Source organism: Hypanus sabinus, chromosome 4, assembly GCF_030144855.1.
Source record: "Hypanus sabinus isolate sHypSab1 chromosome 4, sHypSab1.hap1, whole genome shotgun sequence".
NCBI lineage: Eukaryota > Metazoa > Chordata > Chondrichthyes > Myliobatiformes > Dasyatidae > Hypanus > Hypanus sabinus.
Window position 1 is genome coordinate 32,303,097 of NC_082709.1, and position 19,131 is coordinate 32,322,227.

General features: G+C 39.8%; 1 protein-coding gene across 2 annotated transcripts in view; it reads left to right on the top strand.

Annotated features, from left to right (window-relative positions):
• Positions 1-19,131, top strand: part of itga4 (integrin alpha 4) — a 228,219-nt gene that overhangs the window by 144,245 nt on the left and 64,843 nt on the right. For both annotated transcript variants that reach the window (XM_059966797.1, XM_059966796.1), the window contains exons 15-17: positions 3,898-4,040; positions 16,107-16,259; positions 16,913-16,989. In XM_059966797.1, the coding sequence (XP_059822780.1) occupies positions 3,898-4,040; positions 16,107-16,259; positions 16,913-16,989 (373 nt within the window). The remainder of the gene's footprint in view (positions 1-3,897; positions 4,041-16,106; positions 16,260-16,912; positions 16,990-19,131) is intronic.

Genomic DNA, 19,131 nt, shown 5'->3' on the forward strand with positions numbered 1-19,131 from the left:
CATGTTGTCCATTCAGAGATGCTCTTCTGTGCACAACTGTAGTAATACGTGGATATTTGAGTTGCTGTCATCTTCCTGTCAGCTTGAACCAGTCTGGCTGTTCTCCTCTGACCTCATTCATTAATAAGCCATTTCCTCCCACACAACTGTCACTCACTGGATGTTTTTTTCAAATTTTTTTTTGCATGATTCGCTATAAACTTTAGAGACAGTTGTGCAGGAAAATCCCAGGAGTTCGGCAGTTTCTGAGATACTCAAACCATCCTGTCTGGCACCAGCAATTATTCCATAGTCAAAGTCACTTAGATCACATTTCTCCCCCATTCTGATGTTTGGTTCGAACAACAACTGAACCTCTTGATCATGTCTGTGTGCTTTTATGCACTGAGTTGCTGCCACTGATTAGCTGAATAGGTACTTACATTAATGAGGTATACTTTAAAAAAAAGAAGTGGGCACTGAGTGTATCATTTATACTAGTTCAGATATCGAAGTTCCCTGCTCTATATTAAGCAGGAATACTGCAGCAATCCTGGATGGCAGTTCATCTTCACCTTCTCAAGGGCAGTTATGGATGATTAATGCCAGCATCCTGATAAATTACTAAAATAAAAGGCAAAGACAGAAGGGAAGTAGGAAGTAAGACTGATTAGTTTATGTTTGTGTTCAGAGTTGCAAAATTTAACGTGTAAGTTTTGTTTGAAATTTTGCTTTGTGGTTGTTCTTTGAGTTGTGGCAAAGTAAATTCTATCCTGGGTCTGTTTGGTGAGCGAGTTATTCAGTTTGTAAGGACTTTGCAATCTAAAGAATTCTCTGTGGAACCTCCTGCTACATAGAAACACATCTCCCTTTAAATCATACATCACCCTAACTTGGAAGTGTACATAACCTTCTGCTGTGCTCCTCATCTGCTTCTTGTCCTGCTCCCTGGTTCATCATCGTAAAGTGAATAGCAAAGCTGGGTAGCTTGCAAGAGATGCTTCAAAATTCAGCACCAAGTGCCTTATCACTGCACTGCTCATTATGGATAGCATTGTTTCAGCATGCTAATGGTTTGAACTGTCCTATTTGATGTGGTAACATAGATTATTCTCCACACAGGCATTGTGGTTGTATGGTGGTAACATGTGGATAGCCAAACTTTCATAAACTGCAGTGGTGAAATGCAGATGATGCACAGGTCCGTTGCTGAGTCAGGCCAAGCTGAATTCTGTCAGCATACTAGACATTGTGTGGCTGCTTTTTATTTGGCCTTTGGTCTTGCATCAATTTGATTGTTAGAGAAAAGAGTTCCTCTTGGTTTCATTAGAGGAAAGTTTATGTGGTACATAAACAAATTAATGCAAATACAGTTATTACTATTCTGGACCAGGAGGCTCCATCTAAATCATCCATATTTGGGTGCTCTCTCTGTCTGTTGCACTCTGGTAAGGAAATGTAGATGCCTTTGAATCTCATTGGCTTCTTTAATGAATTTCTAAATGTCAGGCTGCTTGATGTTTCAGTTCTCCAGCTCCAGCCTTCCAGCCTGGCAGCAGTCCTTAAATATAAGCTCATGGCTAAAGTCACCTTGACAGGCTGTCTCTGCTTTGAGCTTGCATTAAGTGTTGGATTTCTGTGAGGTCAGCATTCCAGATATGCAGAGATTTTGCGCTTTATCTCTTGCTGAGTTTGAGAACGAGATTGTTCCCCAAATGCTTTACCCTTCCCTTGCTGGTTGAAGGGAAAAAAATCTAGCAATTGGGGAAGCCATAATTGTTCCTATCTTCTCACACTACCAAATCTCTGATAACCTTTCTACAGTTATGTTAAATTCCAGATTAACCCATGACATAAGATAAAAACTCTATTGTTTTACAGGGCAACACCAAGATGGGCATTTCAATCATACCACATTGATTCAATTATGTTATGTTTCTGGACCAATGCTCTAGAAGACAGAGATAATTCATATCCCATCGTGCCATTAACTACATCATGAATCACCTTCATGAAATGCCCATAGTCAGAAACGGAGTCAATTGTAGTTGATAATCAGCACTTTGGCAATCTCACTCTTATTCCAAAAATGAATTGAAGTAATTACACAGCAAACTAACTAAACATATTGCAATTTGCTAAAATTAGCTAGGTAAGATGTAGAACAGTATGAAATATTATGCGGCAAGTGAACTGACAGGTTGCCTCACTTGCATCAGTATTGTTATTTTGATTGTGCTTTTGTGGTTTCTTTAGATAATAATGGAGCTTTGATTTGGGAATGATTCTAATTCACAGGTTAATTATTGACAGATTTTTTAAATTCAGGATTTTGCAGTGTTCTTCATTCAAGTTATTCTCCATAAATATTTGTAATTTGTTTGTGCTGGAGCATTTAAATCTACAAATTGATAGTGATTGTATGGAAACCAAGATTGCAATAGAATAATCTATATTTTGCACATTTACACTACAGGGGTATGAAGTGGTATGAGAGAAAACATTGTTATTTGAAGAATTCTTATGTGTAAAATTGTATTTCTTGTGTTAGATTCATCTTGGTTGTTCTGGAAAGATAGTGTATGAAGACTGATTTAAAATTAAAGAAACCAGCATACGGCGGTGGGATATCGTAGTTTGATTTTAAGCTTGTAAATTGGGCCTTATTTTAGTCTACAAGCAATAAAATTAAACTTAAAAGACTTAAACTGCAAAGTTATAATGAATATGTTCATTATTTCATGATTAGAATTACAGCAATATGAGACAGATGGTTATTTTATCTGTTATGGAACAACAGTCCCAGAGTGGGCCTCTGAATTTATTCATCGTTAGGTCACATCTGGAATTTCCAGTTGGTGGACGATTTCCCTCCACGCCACTCTGTCCCGACACTTGTCCACAACATCCCTGGTCTTGTCCAGCTTGGTCCAATCCTTGATGTTACCCAGCCATGTCATTCTTCATCTCCGCTTCCTTTCTTTCCCTCCACCTTTCCGTAAAGCAAATCCGACAAGATGTCATCTCTCCGTGTAACATGTCCACAATAAGTAACTTTTAACTCCATAATCTTCTCCAGCAATGTCCATGGTCTGTCCACTTTGGACAAAGCCCTCTCATTTGAAACTTCCTGTACCTCATTTATTATGAAGCAAATAAATAAATTCCTCAGACGAAGGTTTACCTTATGGTTTACAATGTTTTGCATATTTCAGAAAAAATAGGAAGTTAAAATGACCAAATATATTATCTGTTTATGCCAAGATTGATGCTGACAGCTTTATATACTGTGTTGTAATTTTATAAATATGCAGCATCAACTTTGTCCATTATACATGCACGTAGAGAATTCTGGGATGGAGAGCATTCAGAGGATTTTCATCCAGAATGAATAATGAAATTCAAATCTGAACTATTATTTTCTGCAATGTCACCATGACACTCGGTGTAACATAAAGTTAACAACATGTGCAAGTATTTTGATGTATTCATCAGAATCTCCTGCCCTATTTTGTTGACAGTTTGTTTCATTTACTAAAGTGCAATCTTGTTAACATCATTTTGAGAACTTCAACTGTTAAAAGTATATAATTGAACTGATCAGAAATATGATATGGTGTCAGCGGAAGGAGCACAAGATCCTGAATGAGGGTAGTTTATTATTTTGCGCAGTTTATTTCTGGAGGTTAAGAGTTTGAGTCAACAAACTTTAACAGAATAAATTGTGCTGAAAAACCTGGGGATGCCAAAACTGGAGTTCAAGTTCCCGTTTCTTAATGAAGTGCCATCTTGTGGAAGTTTTTGTAACTCTTTACTGAATGTCCTTGTTTAAACACACTTCTTACTTTGGTGTTCAACTTTAGGCCAAATTAAAATAACAGACTATTAACAAAAGTAATTTCTTTCTTTTCTTTTCAGTGTTACTTTACAACATTAGTGCAGATGTCAGTAGAATGATTGGATTTCCTTCCAGATTTAACTTTCCACCTGACGGCAGTACAGGGGAGATTATGCTTTATCATAATACTACTACGTGTAACACACATCAAGCATTTATGAGGGTAAGTGAATTATTTCTACTCAAACTTTTCTAGTAGTTACTTTATATGATTAAAGCGTAACTGAAATTTAGAATTGCTTTTGCTCTTGTGCTTTGTATTGTATATTGCTTTATATTTACTTTCTATACAAGGAACTGAAAAGAAGCGGGGTTCAAGGCCATGGATAATTGTGCACTGTTGTGTTAAGTTATGATTTGCACTAAATATTTAATAATGAAGCTGACAACAAAATGGGAAACAGAGTTAGTTAGAACACGGGAGTGGGAGAGCAGCCAGGAATTCTTGAACCGCTGCATCATTTTGATGAGCAAAAAAACAAATTGAAATGAGGAAGTAGAGTTGTGCTTAATTGGAAATATTTCGGTATTACTCATAACTTGGGGTGGATTGTCTGGAGAGAATTTTCTCTCTTCCTCTTTCCCATGGTTTTCATTGAATATAAGTACACATGCTCTGAGTCCTGCTGCTTGATGCTCCATCCATGAAGTTTCCGATTTAGATTTTTCTCAATGCTGATTTTGTAGCTGTAAGTGCATGTTAAACTAAGCTAACTCTTCATTATTGTGCCTCAGTGCCTTCAAAGTTTTTATTGGCCTGGATTTTCCTGTGAAAATCTCTGTGAAAATTTCTGTGAGAGACTATCATTGTTTCTCCATGTAATTGGTAAAAAAAGGCCTAGATTCCTGAGCAGACCTGCTTGGACACATAACTTCCAAACATCCTGAGAGATTTTCACCTGCCATTCCCTCTGTGCTCAGACATTCGCTCTTCATAGAATGCTGATGCAGATTTAGGAACGCCATTCATTTCAATGTGGAGGAATAGTTGTGAGGCTGAGAACCATGTTTCAGACATTCCTTTAGGTTTACTCTGTTAACATTAATATATTTGATTTTCTTGTGTTTCTGTTTGTTTCACTATTTTAAATTTTGAGTTGATAGTTGAGAGTATGATAAATATTTGGTGTTATTTTTAAGTATTTGTATTGGGAATGTGACATACATGAATAGCAAATTGTTTGTCAGTACTGACCATCAATAAGCATGGGAGCAAGAAGCAGCCTACTGCATGAAAATTATTGTGGGTTGGGCTTGCAATTTACCACCTGGGATTTCTGCACCTCCCAAACCCTTGCTTGCTCTTTAGCATTATCTTAATTATATACTTTCCTGCACAGAGGAAACAACATTCCAAGCAATGCTCCAGGCACATTGTCACCAAAACCATCCATGACTGTAACAGGGCATTCTTGATTGTGTAGTTGTATCATCTTACTGTGGAGATCAGCTGAACTTTTGCTGCTTGAACTGCTTCTTATACCTACATGATGCTTTCAGTGACTAGTACACACAAACATCCAAGTCTCTTTCTGTTATAATACTTAGCTTTTTCTACTCGTGGATAACTTCATGTTTATTAACATTATTTGACACCTGCCAGTGTTGCTCATTCACTGATTGTTACCCTGAAGCCTCATTGCATCCTCCTCAATCTTGTGAGCTTTGTCAGTTTGGTGCTTTCAGCAGCAAACATCAAAACATGACATCTCCTTATCTAAATCAATGATACATATTACACAAAGGCTCAGGAATTACTCATAAGGATGTAATTCACGAGTTACCTCAAGCTTTCTCTAAGAAGAGTATTCTTTGATCTTTTTAAAATATATTCCACACCAAAACATTACCCCTATGGAACACTTATCAGTTTTACGCTCTTGAATTGTGTGAACTTCATCAAAAGGTTTTTCAAAATCAAGCACATCCTATCTATTGACTTACTCTCGTCTCCTCTCTCTGTTACCTGGTCTCAAATATAAACCCTGCAGTAAGATTAAGCAACACACACAAAATGCTGGAGGAACTTTGAAGGCCAGGAGGCATCTATGGAGAAGAGTACAGTCAAAGTTTTGGGCCAAAACCCTTTGGCAGGTTTCAGCCTGAAATGTTGACTGTACTCTTTTCCAAGATGCTGCCCGGCTTGCTGAGTTCCTCCAGCATTTTGTGTGTTGCTTGGATTTCCAGCCTCTGCAGATTTTCTCTTGTTTGTGATTGTACCTACAGTAAGTTTGTTTTCCCTTCTGGGGATCCACAATGACTTCTCCTGATTTACTCCAGATGCGAGTTATCAGTCCTTGTGGACTTATTGGCTTTTTTGGGGATCACTGATTTTTCTTGCACTATTTTGTAATAAATTCTGAATTTCATTTAGTTTTTCACCCTCATGAGTTTCTTGGTTCCCTAATGTTTCTTGGAAGTTCTTGTATCCTCATAAATGTAGATAAAATGATGTTTAATTGCTGTCGTTCTTTTTCTCTTTCTCATTATGAATTCTTTCTCTGATTGCAGGTATTCTACATTTGACTTCACTAATCTTTCCTGTTACTTAGTTGTAAATGTGTTTACAGTCCACTTTTATGTTCTCTGCAAGTTTACCCTCATACTGCATTTAATCAATTACATTTTTTTTAGCTGAAACCTAAACTGCTCCCAATCCTCAGGTTTTCAACTTTATCGAGCAAACTTATGTGATAAGTCTTTATGTAAAATTATCCTTCATTTCCTTGCTAGTCATGCTTGAGCTTTGTGTTTACATCAGACAGAAAAGCATAGCTTGTAGTTCTTGCATTCGGTCCCCAGAAGTTAGTAATTTCCTATTTGTATCTTGCCATTGCATGAAGCTTCCCAATCCTTTAATTTCCCTGTTCCTTCATTTTGATTTGGAATTCAAATACCTACTTAACCATTTTACTTTAATCTTAATAAATAATTTCACCTTCTGGTTGCTCTTTCCCAATGGACTTTACATAACATGATTTATAACAAACAATCTCTTTGCACAGTACCTAGACTACATTGGCATCTCACCATCCTCGATCTGAACATAAGGCATTCTTCCTCCATAGTATAATTCGGTTTGGTTCATCGACATGTAGGTTAATGTAGTGCCCTTGTTGTATGCATGTTTAATTTCCTGTTTGATATGTCCTCTATATTACCACCATTGTTTGGGGAGAAACAGTTTATCCTGGACTATAATGCTTTGGGTAGGAAATTGTGAACTTGCTGGATACCATACTGCAAACTGAATGTTTGGTATTTGTTGGCATCGTATGTTGTAATGAATGTTTCTCTAAGTGCTGCTCTCATTGAAACCTTTTCTAACTTAATGTATGAATTCACAAAATGCAATATCTAGCTTTAAAAAGCTTTTTAAGAGCTGTGTCATTGAACATTCTCAATCCACATTATGGCCATGTACTTCATACTCCAAGAGAAATATACAAAGAGCACAGAAAATGTACAGAGAGCCGTGGTATAATTATTTAATTGGCCACGCCTCCTCTAACTTAGTTCCATCATGAAAGTATTGTACTTCTACATTACTGGGTAAACCCACTCCATTGTGAGTGCATCGCTTTGGTGTATTCATACTGTGATATGTGCTTCTTGCAGGCTAGGCTTTATACCAAGTTTATAAATAGTATTCCTTCCTCCCAGACCATCCACTTCCTGCATAACTCCTTTGTTGAATAGAGCCTTACTGAAATTGTTTTGTAATTTAAAGAAAAATTTAACATTATAATTTTAACAATTCCTACATTAAAACCGTTTGGATTACTCAGTAGTTTGATATTGTGGTGTGCTGCATTTCAACAATATGAACTGTGAGGTCTCAAAGTGAAACTGTGACATTGTAAATAATAATCGGTGGTATCAGTGCTTTGCATTAGTGCAAGATGGAAAGGGATCTACCTGTTGTCGCTAAAATGAAACTTTGAGATGAATATTCAATAATCTCTCAAATAAAGTGATTACTCAAGTGCACTTAATTTATATTAATTCAGAACAATAATTAATTGGTGATTAGACATATTTAATATGTGGTAGTTATATAAGGGAACTTGAAGAGAATTAATTCAGATTAAATGACATTCAATTTAGACCAAGGCAAGCATCTAAGTATGAATGGATACACTGAGCAAGCGGAAGGACAATCATTGTATCTCTGGCACACAGACCTGGACAGTAATTTAATAAAGGCCAGTGTTGTAATAGTAACTGCTGAACGCTGCTAATACAGGTTTCCTCCGCTATCCGAAGGTAGAGCATTCCTATGGTTTTGGTGGGCTGAAGGGCCTGTTTCTGTGATGTATCTGTGATTTTGTGACATTAAACTTCAATGTCTCATTCAGCTTTAAGAGGCGTCACAGAGGATACTCCTTCCACAATCTTTCTCTCTACTGGGGTGACAAAGTGTTCCTCAAAAGAAAAATTGATTTCTTTCTCAGATGCCTATGCCTCCTACCTACACTGCAAAGGTCGGTAGAGCCAATTGAAGTTTCTGGTTTCAAGTTGTACATTAACAAAATTCATATCTCCAATTGCTGTTCCATTCAAAAATTGTGCCTAAAGTTCCTCTGAGATTTCAATATTAATTATGTTAACATCTGGAGAAATCTCATTGTCATGTTTTAAATAAGATTTTCTCTGTTAATTTGAATATTAAAATTCCACAATTCTGACTCTGCAGAGCAATTCCCAGACTCAAATACTCATAAAGTCTGTCCTTGTTGAAATGATTTTTAAACCAGTGTAGCTGGTGTATCTGGGGGATAATGGTCAATGAAGAGTGGAGGGGCTAGATGTATTTACAATGAATGCTGCACAGAAAGCAAAGCTATATTAGAATTCATATCAGCTGCAGACAGGACTTTTCCCTAGCAGAGGGAGAAAGCGGCATGGGTATATTAAGTCAAAAAGAGTGGTTAAGGAGCGCATAGGCCACCTTGAAGTTTATCATGGCTCTCTGTGTGTGGATGTAAAAGAAATTAGGGGTCTTTGATAAATACTTCTCTCCTGTTGAAACTGTGGATTAAACAATGGAAGCTAAGGACATGAGGGGGAAAAAGTGCTGTTGTCTTGAATTACATGTGGATTAGGAGGGTGGAGGTGTAGAGGGAGGCCTTAAAGTGTATTACAGTGGATAAATTCCCAGGGCCTGACTTGCAGTATTCTGGGATCTTCTGTGAAGCTAGAGCAGAAATTGCAGAAGCCCTTGCGGAGATTTTTGCCGGTGAAGTTCTAGGAGACTGGATAGTGGCTAATGTGGTACCTCTGCTTAAAAAGGCAGCAAAAAAAAAGCCAGTGAGTCTGACATCAGTGCTGGATAAATTGATGGAGAAGATTCTGAGGGACAGAATCTACAAACATCTGGAGAGAAAGGATCTGGTTCAGGACAGACAGATTTTTCTGTGGGAAGTTGTGTTTGAAAAATCTCTTGGAATTCTTCAAGGAGATGACCAAGAGGGTAGATGTTGTTGATATAGCAAGATCTTTGACAAGTTCCCTCATGGCAGGCTACTGGGAAAGGTCCATGGGATTCAGGGAGGGATAACAGATTGGATTAACAATTAGCCTTGGGTTAAGAAGCAGAGGATGATCGTCAAGGGTCTTTTCTTGGACTGGAGACTTGTGTCTCGTATGACACAGAAGTCAGTACTGAGACCTTTGTTTGTAATTTATATTAAACAATTTGAATGTGAATGTGCAGAAGATGGTTAGTAAGTGTAGATGATACTGAAATAGGTAATGTTGTTGATAGTGCAGAAGTTTATGAAAAATTCCAGGATGATCTTGATCAACTGTGGGCTGAGGAATGCAGATGCTTTTAATCCAGATAGATGTGTGGTATTGCATGATGGGAGAACAAACCAGAGAACTCGTACAGTAAATGGTAGGTCTCTGGGAAGTGTTAATGGAACCCCGGGACCTGAGTGTAAATGCCTAGTTGCTGGAAGCAGGGTGGTGAAGATGGCACCTGGCACACTGCCCTTCATCAGTCAGGGCATTAAGTATAGGATTTTGGAAGTTGGACTATAGTTATTGGTGAGACTGCGCTTGGAGTACAAATTGGGTCATTTAGGATTATAGGAAAGATTTATTAAACTGAAAGGATTACAGAAAAGACTTACCAGAAAGGGAGGTCTGAGTTACAAGGGGAAATTGTGCAGACTAGGACTATATTCCCTGGAACATAGGAGATTAAGTGTGGCCTGAGCGAGGTATATAAGATTATGTGAGGCAAAGACAGGGTGAAAGCATAACTTTTCTTCCCCAGGGAGTGTTTGCTAAAAGCAAGGGGGCATAGATTTAAGATTAGAGACTAGAGATTGAAAAGGGACATCGGGGCAGCCTGTCTGTGTGGAGAGTGGTACATACTTGCAATAAGCTGCCAGGGATGAGGTGGGCAGATTAGTCTCATTTAAAAGCCATCTAGACTTGTACATCGAAAGCAGAGGTTTAGAGGGTGTTGGGGTAAATGCAAGCAGATGGCCTTTTGTCACTGAACAGCAGAGTGAGCATGGACAAGTTGGGCTGAAGGACCTTTTCCTACGCTGGATGATTCTGAATTGTGAGTGAACAGTATTTGCTGTTTTACTTTTTCTAATCGACTGATATTCTTTGTTTCAAGATCCCCCCCCCCAATTCAATTTACTCTTTCTAAATGCACTACCCACTACTTTACTCCTCATCACTCCCCCCTGCTCAGTTTACTCTTTCTAAATGCACTACCCACTACTTTACTCCTCATCACTCCCCCCGCTCAATTTACTCTTTCTAAATGCACTACCCACCACTTTAGTCCTCATCGCTGCTCAACTTCCAGAAGCCTTGAGTCTTTACGATTGTGTTTCAGCATTCCCTCAATCTTTTCCATCACTGTTGATACTTGCCTTGATCATAATGCAGTGGGTCACATCTGTCCATTGGATAAATATGCCATCGTCAGTTTGTTGGCAGATTTGTCGTTGGGAGAAAGAGTTAAAGTACAAAGAAGGTGGTGAGCAACAACACGTAGTCCAGCCCCTGGAGGAGAGAACATCTTGTAGATTTGTGTTTCTCAGAGGCAGAGAGGCAATGTCTTCAGCAGGCTGGTAATAAATAAGATGAATACTGACATATGCTGACTTTATTTTATCAGAAATTCAATTATGAGTTATTACTATGACTGGGGTATCCCAGTCATTTGACTTTAAATGTTCTGCATGTAATATGTGTTGGAGTAAATGATTGGCATTGTTGTTTCTGCAAGCGTACAGCCACTGGGCTTACTGCCTTGCACGACTGCCAACACCTTCGTTTTGGTGCTTCCATTTAGCAGCTTAGTAGCCACCTGCTCATTCACAGTCTGAGCAGGAGCTGGTACCAATGGCGAGGAGTACTTGGGAGTCTTTGTTACGGGTACACAGCTGCTGAATTCTGAGGGCATGTGTAACAAAGAGAGAACATTCGGCAGCAAATAAGTCACATACTACCTGGTTGGTCATTCATGTAATCTCCACAATTTACAGCCCAATTTAGTTTTCAACCCTATCCTAAATGGTCAGCCCCATTCTTTGAATTCTTGGTGCTGAACGCCTCTGCAATGGGAAACATTCAGCATTTATCCAGCAAGGTCTGGTAAGTATTTTGTATATTTCAATGGGATCATTTCTCATTCTTAAAGTCTACAGGGAATTGGCCTGTTCTTAATATCTTAAAAGATAAACCCACTATTGCAGTAATCAGTCTGGTGAACCTTCGTTGCTACTTTTTTCTTTAGGTAGGGAGACGGCAGTCTTACCTACCTATATAATTCCTGGAGGATGCCTTTGCTTTTTGCAGTCACTTTCATTTTCCCTCTGTAATGTGTCAATATACAGTTTGTATTTTAATTGCTTGTTGTGCAATGTGTTACGTATCCCGTAACTGGATAACTTACCAGCAAAGATAGAGTGGTCTGTTGAAGTCTGTTGTCACTATTTTCAAACGTTTTTATTTATAAAGGGACACAAAAGTAGGGTTAATACATACATTCAGATAGTGCACATCGTTAACATTCAATCTAAAGCGCGGGTATAGTAATAATCATCATTAAGAAGTGAGCTCTGCTGGTGTCTAGGGGTTAATAGATTGTCCATTGGAAATATAAAAGTCACTCTGAAAGTCTGCAGGCCTCAGCCCTTTGAAAATCGCTGGGTTTTGCGTGGGGTGACCGAGAGACAGAGATTGGGGGGAAGAGAAAGAACTTGCCGAGTCTTGATGAATCTTCCGTGAAATCGGGGGAGCATTGGTTTCCTCTCCCCGATGTTAGTTAAAAGCGGTTTTCTGTGATTCCAGCCACAAATTCCAATCCCGGAATCTAACGCACGTGGCTTCCTTCAGAATGGCTTCCCGCTGCTGTGGGACCACTCTCTCGTGTCTTCTGGGTGCGTCTGAGGGGCTGTCCCCCTGAGACTCTTCTTTATACTTCCTCACGGGGTCGCAGGTGTCAATCAGGTTGGGATGATGCAATCTCTCTCTCAACCAGCCCACCTTGCCCGAGGGCTTTTCACGTGGTCTCCATGAGACAATAGTTGCTGGCATCTTATTCTGTATTCCTGGTGGGACGTGCAATTTTTCACGTTTCTCTCTCTCTCACTTCCTGGGTCTACTGACCCCCCCCCCCTCTCAACGGGTGCTCTTGCGATTCTCACAAAGGAGGGGGCTGGGATCATAACAAATGGAAGTTACCTTTTAATGATTCGTGTTTCAAATCACACAGGTCTTTCCATAGACCAACATCTTCCAATCTCTCTTCAACAAAAATCAACAGTTTTTCTGCCACTTCATATTTTAGCTCCATGTTCTTCCCAATGCATTGAACAAGTCTCTGTCTCTGAAAGGCCCCTGTACATCCTCCTCCCAGCCAACATTGGCACTCAGCTTTGCATTATTAACAGACTCGGGTATATTGCACTCAGTGGCATTATTGACATGATGAATGGTTCTGAGCCGCTGCCACCCGGCACTGTTCCTGCGGCACTCCACTTGTCAGAACCTCCAATGTGAAGAAAAGGATTAATTTATTCCTCTGGTTAATGTCCATTAACCACTCCTCAGTCCACATCACTACAGTATCCCATAATCCTGTGTTCTCCTATCTCTTGTGTGGCATCTGCCTGAAGCTCTCCTGGGGGTCTAAATACTGTATATTCCTCGATCTATTCAGCTAAATAAAACCTTAAAAATTCCAGTAGATTTGCAAAGTATGATTTCCCCTTCATAAATTCATGTTGATTCTGCCCATTCATTTTATTATCGTCCAAGTGCCCTGCTGTCATTTCCTAAACAAAATCAACTGTCATTTTTCTGCTACTAAAGTTGGATTAATTGGTCTGTAAATACCCAATTCCTCTTTCTCACTCTTCTCTTAAATTGAGTGATTAAATTTGCTACCTCAAAGACAAAGACCCCTTGAAAGTGAATTTATAGGTTGTGGGAACAATTCAGTGATGGGATGAGTGAAATTATAACCTCGGGTTCAAAAATTTTCTGTGGGAATTCCATGCGTAACCTGCATTTAATGAATGCTTTCAGTCTTCTACATCTTGACACCCTCGTTCAAGGCAACTCCCATTTGAATGTTATCATTTTGAACAGCTCCGAAGTTCAGAAAAGGCTTTATCAATATGAACAAAGGAACCAAGGTGCATTGGCTTTGCTTGAAATTGTAAGCCCAGTTAAATAAATGTTCAAGAATTGCCAATGCGCCTTAATTCTGAACTGAAGCTTGTTTTAGATTCAGTAACTCTGTTCAAGTTTCAGGAAACGGTGTTAGTGATGTTAAGTTTGTGTGGAAGTAGTGTTTAATTGAGGGATATTTTATCAAATTTGACCCATAACTTATGGCCTGATTACAAAGTTAAAAGTAAACTTATTAACAAAGTACCATATTCAACTTTGAGATCTATTTTCTTGCGGACATGCACAGCAAATGCACAAGAAGCACAATGAAAAGACTGCCCTGACTGGATGCACAAACAACCAATGTGCAAAGGACAACATACTGTGCAAATGCAGAAAAATGTTTAAAAATAAGTAAATGAACAATAAATATCGAACATGAGACGAAGAGTCCTTGAAAGTGAGTCCATAGGTTGTGGGAGCAATTCAGTGCTGGGATGAGTGAAATTATAACCTCGGGTACAAAAACAATGGATGAGGAGTAATAACTGTCCCTGTCCTGTTGGTGTAGGACCTGAGGATTCTGTACCTACTTCCTGATGGCATGAGTGAGAAGAGAGCATGGCTTGGATGGTGGGGGTCTCTGATGATGGATGCTGCTTTCCTGCAACAGTGCTCTTGTAGATGTGCTTAATAATGGGGAGGGCTTTACCAATGAAGGTCTGGCTGTATCCAGTATTTTTTTGTAGGATTTTTCCTTTCAAGGGCATTGGTGTTTCTATACCAGGTTGTGATGCAACCAGTCAATATACTCTCCCACCACAAATCTATAGGGGTGCATCAAGCTTTTAGATGACATGCCGCAAATGTCTGAGAAATGGATGCGCTTTCTAACAATAATAAGGTCTCAGTTGGAGGCACACTCCACGGTTGGTTCATTGCAACTGGCTGGCACTTGAGATCTCACTTTAGCAATTTAACTTCCCACCAACCCTGAACCACCTGTTGGCTTTGCAATTCTTACAACCGTGGGCTGTTAACTTCACTTGCTGCTGTTGAAACCAAATCCCCACAGACACTCTATTGTGTGTAATGTAATAAATCTAACACTTGGGAATAATTTGAGGAACACTTTCCCCCTGTTGCAGGGGTTATCTAGATTCCTTCACCGATCATTGTATGAGCTCATTTCTGAATTTTGCAGCTAAAATTGAATTTTTTTTGCATACATTTTGCATCTAATATTATGATAAAGACATTCCATTTTCTGGCAACCCTGCATAATTCAATGAAAACTTGTAGTGTTCAGACATTTGTAATTGATCTTCTTGCTGATCAATTTGAATCCTTTGTTTTATGACTTGCTGCAGAAATAATTATTACTGTGTTTCATTTATTTACTAGGCCTAGATGCCTAGATTAGAAGGCATTTGCTGTAAGGAGAGGTTGGCTAAACTTGTGCTGTTTTCCCTAGAGCAACAGAGGCTGAGAGGAGATCTGAGGGAGGTTTTTATATCAAAATTAATTTCATTCATTATTTAAAAGAAGTCTTCAAGAATAAGCTATGCAATGGCTTTTCATTCTTGCATTCACAGTCAATGTGTTAAGCAGTGTTATGTTACATTACTTAAAACCATCAGAACTATTGTTACTCATTGAGGTGATAAACTACTGCAATAATTGGCTTCATCACTCAACCCAGCACCTCCTTGTCCAGTAGCAAACCTACCCTATACTGTGGTCCTTCCCCACCGAGCCCCTACAGTGCATCCCTCAGTGTGTACTCTTGCTGCCAGGAATGTGGCAGTCAGCAGCATTCCTCCATGAATGTGCTCTCAATTCCTCTCAATGTGCTGGCAGATCAACAAGACTCGGGCAAATCAAAGGGCAAGCTGATGATGGTCCAGCTGCACCAGACAGAGATTTGATGGAGGTTTACTGTATTGAATGGCATAGATAGTCCAGACAGGTGTGATCTTCCCCAGGGTTGAAATGTCTAATACCAGAGGACATGCATTCAAGATGGAAGGGGTTAAATTCAAAGGAGATGAGCAGGGCAAGTTGTTTTTGCACAGGGGAGGGTGCCTAGAATATGCTGCATGGGGTGGCAGTGAAGTCAAATATGAAAGAGGCGTCGAAGAGGCTGTTAGATAAGCCAATGAAAGTGCAGGAAGTGGAAGGATATGGATGTGATAGAGACCGAAGGGATTAGTTCAGTTGGCATTTGATTAGTTTAGCACACCATTGTGGGCTGAAGTGCCTGCTTCTGTGCTCCACTGTCCTGTATTCTAATCTCTCTCTAGTGTGAACATCTTATGGAAAATTAGTCATCATTTAAACTTTTGTATATCTTGTTGACATCAGTTTGAATTTTCCATGGAGTAATGAATAGAGAATGGGTCTTCCATTTCCCTCAAACTCTTAACTAGAATAAATTTTACAATTACTGTTGCATTTCCTGTAAAATTATCTGCAAATTTTGGTCGATAATTTATTCTCTAGAAATAATAAAACAATATGATTCAGACACTGTTTACAGATCACTTTTTTTTAATGATGTGATTTCCTGTTTTAAAAGGAAAATATCCGAGATGTTTTCACACCGGTGGAATTTGAGGTGACGTATTCCCTGGGTAATCACATTTTAAAGAATGAATCCACAGACACTTTCCCTCCACTTCAGCCTGTTTTGCAAAAGAATAAAAATGGAACTATTGGAGCCAAAAACAAGGTGTGAACATATATGTGTTTATATTTTATATTTCCTGTAGTGATAAAGTTTGAATCTTAAGTTAGCAGACTGACTTATTTGAGTATCTAGCTGGAAAATGTATGTTAGGGAGATTGTTGTGGACACTATGCTTGATCTCCCTCCCTTCTCTTGGAAATCTGCCAGGTACCAATTTGACAGGTGACTTCTGAGCTACGCTACTTAGGCTTAACATCTGTTTCAGGATTCCTGTGTTAAATTGAGCTAAAGCAGAATGAAGTGCACGCTGCCAGGTTTATGGCAACCTGACCAGTGTTCCTGCTGGAAACCACCAGAGAAGATGGCTTACGAGCCTCTGTAGGGATCAAGGGGATCAGGAATGTTTCTCCTGTTCCACAGCATCCCATGCTCCCATTCCTTTTCATCTCCAATCCCACCAACCGGCTTGAGAGCTGACCCATAACCCCTTCACTTAAATGCTAGGTCAGTATCGTAGGCACATGTCTGTGATTCCTTGTAATAGGAGATGCAGGTTACTCAAGAATTTATCTATCCAACAACCTCAGGAATATTGTGGCACTTGTAGCTTTGTGCTATGTTCTTTATCTGCTAAGATATACATTTTGTTTCTCTTTGGTTTTAATGCTTGCTTTTGGGTTTGCGTTTTTGGACAGACACATTTTGAACGGCTATGTGCTTTTAAAGACTGTGCTGCTGACCTGCAAGTGTCTGGAAAACTGATAATGGAAGGGTGAGTAACTTGTTCTACAGAGAGTGCATTCTGCCTTTAACCCACTAATCATTTGCTCAAAAGGCACCTGCATTAGCTAACTAAGCTAATGCTGTAAGCTAACAGGCAGGTACAGAGAGGCTTTATTGCAAGAAGATGCGCGTGCAAGAGTATAGATGTCTTATAGGGTCTTAATGACACTAATCGCTCAACATTGTCAGGCTTCTGTATCAATGGGAGGATACACCTGCCATGGGCAGGATTCTAGATATTAAAGACGATTAGAGGGCTAGTTAGAGAAAGTAGCTCTGAGGTAAAAGATGAACTACAGGAAAGTCTGAATGTCACTGTTGTGCTTCTGTTGTGCTCTTATGATCACTTACTGAAAAGTATATCAAGTGAAGAAATGTATTACTGCATGAGGGACTAGGTGAGATTCCCTGCCAGGTGAACACCAAGAAATTTGGTGCTCTTAACGATCTCAATGGAGGAGCCATCGATGTTCAGTGGAGAGTGGTCGCTCCGTGCTCTCCTGAAGTCAACAACCATCTCTTTTGTTCACATTCAGAGACTTGTGATGCTCTACTGCCATCAAATTTTCCACATAGTTATCACCTGGAAGTGAATCAGAGAGAGATTTGAATAATAGCTGTTCCAGCAGACCTGTGATGCTGATGTCCATCTTCATTCTGAAAATTGATCTAATATACAGTATACATGAGGTGCCTTCATTTTATATTGAGCTAACTTTTACACCACTGTACTGTTAGGTTTTGTTCCTGTGCAGAGCTGATGACTATGTAGTTCGATGGTTTTCTTTCAGTAAATCTCTGTTCTGATCCCTTCGTTACTTTCAAGTATTTATATGAATTTATTTTGACCATAGGTTTTTGAGTTATCTGATTGTTATTCAAATTATTGTCTTTTGATTTATAACTGAAATATTTCTGAACTCTGACAACGTACTTTCCAAGTGGACTGTTTATAATATGTATGTTTTGCCTCACTTGCCATGCCGGACACACAGTTGCAGCGACCTCTCTGGGTCCAACCAAAGGTGCGATCGTTCATCCTTTATATCTTTATTACGATCGCAAGACCCGGCTGGTTATCAAGAACATCACGTTAAGCAGGTCTACCCATCAGTGAGTTTGTCAGTAGCAATGGAGCTATACTTGGTGTGGACTGTGTTACTTCCTGATACAGGAAGGTGTCAGAGTCTGCACACAAAAGTGGTGTATGGTCTAAAAAATGAAGCGAATGATTGTCCTGGACTATTTTGCTCTGAGCAAGACCCCGTTGACATTGGCAATGTGGAATACCGCAAATCCGGCTTACTTTTTTATTAGCAGGACCGATGCTTAGGGGCATTGCGTGGCCTCTAGGCGACGTGACTGAGGTGTCACCTGTTTGCAGCCCCTACCGGGAGAGGGGCATCATTCGGTGCCCAGAGGCAGTGTGGCACTGCTTCCATACTGGCATGGGTGCTGCTCTTCAGTGTTCACTCAGAGGAATGTGAGCTGGATTGCGTCAAGCCATGTTGCAAGGGGCCGGGGAAAGACTCTAAAGGAGGTGAGGGAGAAGGCAGAGGCACAGTAGGGGGTGGAGTCTGTGTTGGCTCCTCCCGTTGGTGCTGCCCTCCGGTGTTTGTGCAGTGAAAGACAAGCTGGATTGTCTTTGTCTGTGGTCTGCTATGGGCCTACTCTTGCTGATGATATCAATCTGCAGCACGTGACACTGAGAGACTTGGGCTACATTATAATTCTTTTGAGTGGCTATACTCGTACTGCTACCTTATGTGCTATACAGTATGTACCTTGCTTTCTGTATGACTATCGGTACTCTTAATCGTAGGACTCTTCAGAGAGTTGTGTAGACAGCGCAGCGGATCTGTAGTTGTGAAAAAGGGCCTGTAGGATCACTGGGGACCCGAGTCACCCCAACCACAATCTATTCCAGCTGCTGCCGTCCGGGAAGCGGTACTGCAGCTTAAAAGCCAGGACCAACAGGCTCTGGGACAGCTTCTTCCACCAGGCCATCAGACTGATTAATTCACGCTGACTTGACTGTGCTCTATATTACATTGACTGTTCTATTTATTATAAATTACTATGGTTGCACATGGCACATTTAGATGGAGATGTAATGTAAAGATTTTTACTC